Source organism: Vanellus vanellus (assembly GCF_965231255.1).
Source record: "Vanellus vanellus genome assembly, chromosome: 31".
Taxonomy (NCBI): domain Eukaryota; kingdom Metazoa; phylum Chordata; class Aves; order Charadriiformes; family Charadriidae; genus Vanellus; species Vanellus vanellus.
The window spans coordinates 168,623-175,525 of NC_138936.1; the positions used below are offsets into that span (position 1 = coordinate 168,623).

General features: G+C 64.6%; 1 protein-coding gene across 1 annotated transcript in view; it reads left to right on the plus strand.

Moving 5' to 3' along the window:
- The window catches only part of PPP1R37 (protein phosphatase 1 regulatory subunit 37), a gene marked incomplete at its 3' end in the record, with an annotated part of 24,035 nt that extends 24,019 nt beyond the window's left edge, over positions 1-16 (plus strand). The window contains exon 12 of the mRNA XM_082496837.1: positions 6-16. Within this exon, the coding sequence (XP_082352963.1) occupies positions 6-16 (11 nt within the window). The remainder of the gene's footprint in view (positions 1-5) is intronic.
- Positions 17-6,903: the final 6,887 nt, after the last annotated feature.

The window sequence follows — 6,903 nt, forward strand, 5'->3', positions numbered from 1 at the left end:
GGTAGGTGACTGCTGAACGCAGTGTAGCGCGGTGTGGGGTGGCTTGGGGTGGGATTAGGGGCTGCGGCGTGAGGCCGGGAGCTGCTCCCGTCTCACCCAGCTCCTTGGGGCTCCTGCAGAAATCAAAGAAGTCGTCCAAACATGCAAAAAGTGCGGTGAGAAGGCGGCGGCGGCAGGAGGAGCAGAGCGGTGAGTGGCCCCGGCACCGAGTGCCCCGCAAATGGCCAACACCCCCCGGCAGCCCTGAGCCGGGGCTGTGCCGGGGGCTGCCGGCCGCTCACTGCGTCCCCTCTCTTGGCAGCTTCTCCACCAGCGGAGGGAAGAGCACAGAAACCCACGCCGAAGCAAGAGAATCAGTGAGTGTGGGGGAGACCCCCAGATCCTGCCCCAGACCCTCACCCCATGCCCTGGCCCTGCCTGCGCTGGGCAGCGCTGCCCGCCGGCCGAGGAGGGGGTGCTGCCCGCGCGTCCCGGCGGAGGGGCCGGGGTGTAATGGGGTCTCTTCTCTCTCCTCCTCTGCAGGGCGACTACAGAGACGTTGAGGAGCGAGCGCCCGTCCTCATGGTCCATGCTGCATCTTCTGCGCTTCCGACACTCCAACACCTCCCCGACCTCTCCTCCCAATTCGGAGGGGCTGGGGCCAGTCTTTAGCCAGGACAAACCACAGGAAATATCAGCACAGACCAAGCCCGAGCGGGTCCCCCGGCATGTGGGGGAAACGGCGCAGACCCCCACGGACACACAGCTGCCCCCCAGCACCCGCCCAGCCATGGCCACAGACAAGAAGATGAGCGTCTCTGAGGTCACCCACACCGGCCAGGCCACCCAGTCGAAGATGGAGCGGCACAGTAAGACGTGGAAGGAGATCCAGGCCCAGCGCTGGGCGGCAGCTAGGAGTGTCAGGGGTCCTTCCGTGGGATCCTCCCCAGGAAACCTCCCAGCCCCCCGCCAGAATGGGGGAGCCGGGGCAGCTGGGGCTGCCGGGGGGCCCCAGCCTGGGACCGCAGCTGCCAGGTTTGGACCCGACGTTCCATCAGGAAAGGGACAAGGCCTTGCACATGCGGCTAGAGGGGAGCATCCCCGCTCCCACGGGAAGGAGCTCCCCGGCACAGCCCAGACCCCGGCGGTGGGTACCGGCATGAATGGCGCACAGACGGACGGGCAGGGGTCTGTGGAACATGGGGGGCCACAGCTTGGGGCCAGGAAATTGGCCCACGACACCCCGCTCCTGGAGGTCCTGCAGAAGGCAAAGAAGGAGAGTGAGACAAAGTCTGAAAAGAATTCAAAGGAAATAATGCAAGAGGCGAGAACGCGGCCAGAGGAGCAGAGCGGTGAGCGGCCCCGGCACCGACCGTCCCGCAAACAGCCGGCACCCCACGGCCGCCCTCTGTCCCCTCCCTCGGCAGCTTCTCCGCCAGCGGATGGAGGACCGGAGCCCAGGCAGAAGGAGGCAACCACAGACATATCGAGGAGCAAGCGCCAGTCCCCGCAGGACTCCCTGCCCTCCCTGCCACCCATCCATCACCTAAGCAGCAATGAGTTGCTGGACACTCAGCCTCCACTGGAACCCCAGGTCCCACAGACACACCAGGACCACCAAATGAGCCACCACAACCTGCGCTCAGCGGCCAACCCGGAACTCCTGAACCCAACACCCATCAGCTCCTCCCGGAAGCCCGTGCCCCGGCCTGCAGCCACCCAGAAGGAGAAGCTGGAGCGGGTGCGGGAGATCGCCCGCGCTTTCCAGGCCCTGAAGGCGCAGACGGAGCAGCCCTGCGAGACCAACGACAGCGATTCTGGCCGGGAATCCCCGGAGCTGTGTGGGGCAGGCCAATGCCTGAAGCAGGGCTGCGCCGAGCTGTGGGGACGCCTGAAGGACTGGTGGAGGCGCCACTGGACCTCCCAGGGCTGCTTCAGCAAGGCCCGCGAGTGGTGGCAACACTGGGTCCAGACCATAAATGATTCCCTGTGGGAATGATTCTTGGCGGGGCGTGGGGCCGGGAGCCCCCCTGGACTGCCCCCACCTGAAATCTTAAATAAAATTATTATTTCTCTCCCCAGTGCTGTGGGTCATCCTGGACGATGCGCTGTTTGCAGGCAGCAGCGGTTCATGGGGTGTTTAGCAGCTCTGCGTCGGTGGCTGAGTCCGTGACATAAAAAAGGCCTTTGGGGTAAAGAGGTGGATCTGTGGGGTTTGGTAACCAGTAAGGGCTTCGAAAATGTTCCTTGTTGCCCCGTACCTGAAAAACGGTGCTCAAATCGATAAGGCTGAGCTGGTTTAAGTGGCCCCAGTCTACTTTGGGGAGGGCTGAGCTGGTTTCCAGTGGCCCTAGTTCATTTTGCGGCAGGGCTGGGCTGGTTTCCAGTGGCCCTAATTCATTTTTGGGAGGGCTGAGCTCTTTTCCAGTGGTCCCAGTTCATTTTGGGAGGGATGAGCTGGTTTCCAGTGGCTCCAGTCTACTTTGGGGAGGGCTGGGGTGGTTTCCAGTGCTCCCAGTTCATTTTGGGGAGAGCTGAGCTGGTTTCCTGTGCTCCCAGTTCATTTTGGGGAGGCCTGGGCTGGTTTCAAGTGCTCCCAGTTCACTTCGGGGAGGGCTGGGCTGGTTTCCAGTGCTCCCAGTTCATTTTGGGGAGGGCTGAACTTGTTTCCAGTGCTCCCAGTTCATTTTGGGGAGAGCTGGGCTGGTTTCCAGTGCTCCCAGTTCACTTCGGGGAGGGCTGGGCTGCTTTTGGGGTCACAACCCCGTTCTGGAGGGAAGAGGTGGGGGGGAGCTGAGGGGGGCCAGTCCTTTCCCCGCCCCCTCGCTCTCTAGGCCCGAGTCCTCTCCCCCGCCGTTGCCATGGCGACGCAGGGGGGGCGCATGCGCGGGTGGAGCGGACGCGAAGGGGAACACTTCCGGTGTGCGGCGGCGCGCGGGAGCGGCGGCAGCAGTTGGTACCGGGGAGAACGGGGGGGCCTGGGCCGGAGCGGGGCGGAGGGTGGCACAGGACCGGGCCGGAGGTGGTCGTGAGCGGTTTTGGAGGTGGGTAATGGCGGTTTGGGGCGTTTGTGGGGTGGCGGGACCGGTCTGGGGGGCTCTGGGGGCGGCCTGGGCCTGTTTGTGGGGGCGCAGAGCCGTTTTGGGGGTCCTGTGGGGGAACAGGGCTGATTCAGGGCCCCCACCCCGTCCCCCGCCATCTCTCCGCAGGTGGCGGCAGCCCCGGGTGCCCGCGGCCGGCCTGGCCGGGGGCTTGGCTCCGCTCTCAGCTCCCCACAGCGGGTCAGCCCGACGGAGCCTCCTTTGCCAGCCTCCCGCCCATGGCTAAGCCCCCCCCAGGTATCCCCCAAACGGGGTGGGGAGGCACCGCTGGGACCCCTGAAAAGGGGGGGTGGGGGGGCTGTCATGAGCAGCCCTGGGACCCCCCTAAAGCCCACTGTGACCCTCCTAAAGCCCACAGGGACAAGGACTTGGACATGCGGCCAGAGGGGAGCATCCCCGCTCCTGTGGGAAGGAGCTCCCCGGCACAGTCCAGACGCCGGCAGTGCGTGGCGGCGTGCAGAGCACACGGATGGACGGGCAGGGGTCTGTGGAACATGGGGGGCCACAGCTTGGGGACAGGAAATTGGCCCACCTCACCCTGCCCGTGTAGGTCCCGCAGACGGCAAAGAAGGAGAGTGAGACAAAGTCTGAAAAGAATTTAAAGGAAAAAAGGCCAGAGTAGCAGAGCGGTGAGCGGCCCCGGCACCGACCGTCCCGCAAACAGCCGGCACCCCACGGCCGCCCTCTGTCCCCTCCCTCGGCAGCTTCTCCGCCAGCGGATGGAGGACCGGAGCCCAGGCAGAAGGAGGCAACCATAGACATATCGAGGGGTAAGCGCCCGTCCCCGCAGGACTCCCTGCCCTCCCTGCCACCCATCCATCACCTAAGCAGCAATGAGTTGCTGGACACTCAGCCCCCACTGGAACCCCAGGTCCCACAGACACACCAGGACCACCAAAAGAGCCACCACAACCTGCGCTCAGCGGCCAACCCGGAACTCCTCAACCCAACACCCATCAGCTCCTCCCGGAAGCCCGTGTCCTGTCCTACAGCTATTGACAAGGACAAGATGGAGCGGGTGTGGGAGGGAGATCACCCGCGCTTTCTAGGCCCTGAAGGCGCAGACGGAGCAGCCCTGCGAGCCCCACGGCAGCGATTCTGGCCAGGAATCCCCGGAGCTGTGTGGGGCAGGACAATGTCTGAAGCAGGGCTGCGCCGAGCTGTGGGGACGCCTGAAGGACTGGTGGAGGCGCCACTGGACCTCCCAGGGCTGCTTCAGCAAGGCCCGCGAGTGGTGGCAACACTGGGTCCAGACCATAAATGATTCCCTGTGGGAATGATTCTTGGGGGGGCGTGGGGCCGGGAACCCCCCTGGACTGCCCCCCACCTGAAATCTTAAATAAAATTATTATTTCTCTCCCCGGTGCTGTGGGTCATCCTGGACGATGCGCTGTTTGCAGGCGGCGGCGGTTCATGGGGTGTTTAGCAGCTCTGCGTCGGTGGCTGAGTCCGTGACGTATAAAAGGCCTTTGGGGTAAAGAGGTGGATCTGTGGGGGTTTGGTAATCAGTATGGGCTTCGAAAATGTTCCTTGTTGCCATGTACCTGAAAAGCAGCGCTCAAATCGATAAGGCTGAGCTGGTTTCCAGTGTTCCCAGTTCATTTTGGGGAGGGCTGCGCTGGTTTCCAGTGCTCCCAGTTCATTTTGGGGAGGGCTGTGCTTGTTTCCAGTGCTTGCAGTTCACTTTGGGCAGGGCTGGTCTGGTTTCCAGTGTGCCCAGTTTATTTTGGGGAGGGCTGGGTCAGCACGGCACGCAGCCCCTGTGGTGGCTGCCCAGGTTGCGGTGGTGGCACGCGGACCAGACCGTGATGGTGCTGGCTGAGTGGAGTGGCCGGTGCTTGGTGATGTCGACCTCGCCAGTGACATCACAGTGTTCCCCCCGGTGATGGCCAGCAATGCCTGGGCTCCATGGCTACCCCTGCCCCGAGATGTCACCAAGGCGACTATGACTGTCTGTGAAGTGACAAGGGGGTTATGACTGTCTGTGATGTCACAAAGGAGACGTGCCTCCCTGCCAGACTATAAAAGCGGTCGCGGGAAGGTGGGAGCAGGCAGTGGGTGCTGGGCACCGCAGTCTGGCGTCGTCTGCACAGACCGCGGGCTCAACCTCTGCCACACCAGCAGCGTTGGGGACTCCCGTCACTGGGGATCCCCATCGCCCGCCTGTGCTGCTGACTTGGAGCGCTGCGGCTGCACCTCAGCCGGTGCCATGGGGCGCTCCGACGTTGCCCCCGCGCCACACCTGGCCCCGTTCCTGCTGATTGTGCTGGGGCTCGGTGTGCTGTCATCCCTGCTGCGGATCAAGCGGGTCCGGGTAGGTGACTGCTGAACGCAGTGTAGCGCGGTGTGGGGTGGCTTGGGGTGGGATTAGGGGCTGCGGCGTGAGGCCGGGAGCTGCTCCCGTCTCACCCAGCTCCTTGGGGCTCCTGCAGAAATCAAAGAAGTCGTCCAAACATGCAAAAAGTGCGGTGAGAAGGCGGCGGCGGCAGGAGGAGCAGAGCGGTGAGTGGCCCCGGCACCGAGTGCCCCGCAAATGGCCAACACCCCCCGGCAGCCCTGAGCCGGGGCTGTGCCGGGGGCTGCCGGCCGCTCACTGCGTCCCCTCTCTTGGCAGCTTCTCCACCAGCGGGGGGAAGAGCACAGAAACCCACGCCGAAGCAAGAGAATCAGTGAGTGTGGGGGAGACCCCCAGATCCTGCCCCAGACCCTCACCCCATGCCCTGGCCCTGCCTGCGCTGGGCAGCGCTGCCCGCCGGCCGAGGAGGGGGTGCTGCCCGCGCGTCCCGGCGGAGGGGCCGGGGTGTAATGGGGTCTCTTCTCTCTCCTCCTCTGCAGGGCGACTACAGAGACGTTGAGGAGCGAGCGCCCGTCCTCATGGTCCATGCTGCATCTTCTGCGCTTCCGACACTCCAACACCTCCCCGACCTCTCCTCCCAATTCGGAGGGGCTGGGGCCAGTCTTTAGCCAGGACAAACCACAGGAAATATCAGCACAGACCAAGCCCGAGCGGGTCCCCCGGCATGTGGGGGAAACGGCGCAGACCCCCACGGACACACAGCTGCCCCCCAGCACCCGCCCAGCCATGGCCACAGACAAGAAGATGAGCGTCTCTGAGGTCACCCACACCGGCCAGGCCACCCAGTCGAAGATGGAGCGGCACAGTAAGACGTGGAAGGAGATCCAGGCCCAGCGCTGGGCGGCAGCTAGGAGTGTCAGGGGTCCTTCCGTGGGATCCTCCCCAGGAAACCTCCCAGCCCCCCGCCAGAATGGGGGAGCCGGGGCAGCTGGGGCTGCCGGGGGGCCCCAGCCTGGGACCGCAGCTGCCAGGTTTGGACCCGACGTTCCATCAGGAAAGGGACAAGGCCTTGCACATGCGGCTAGAGGGGAGCATCCCCGCTCCCACGGGAAGGAGCTCCCCGGCACAGCCCAGACCCCGGCGGTGGGTACCGGCATGAATGGCGCACAGACGGACGGGCAGGGGTCTGTGGAACATGGGGGGCCACAGCTTGGGGCCAGGAAATTGGCCCACGACACCCCGCTCCTGGAGGTCCTGCAGAAGGCAAAGAAGGAGAGTGAGACAAAGTCTGAAAAGAATTCAAAGGAAATAATGCAAGAGGCGAGAACGCGGCCAGAGGAGCAGAGCGGTGAGCGGCCCCGGCACCGACCGTCCCGCAAACAGCCGGCACCCCACGGCCGCCCTCTGTCCCCTCCCTCGGCAGCTTCTCCGCCAGCGGATGGAGGACCGGAGCCCAGGCAGAAGGAGGCAACCACAGACATATCGAGGAGCAAGCGCCAGTCCCCGCAGGACTCCCTGCCCTCCCTG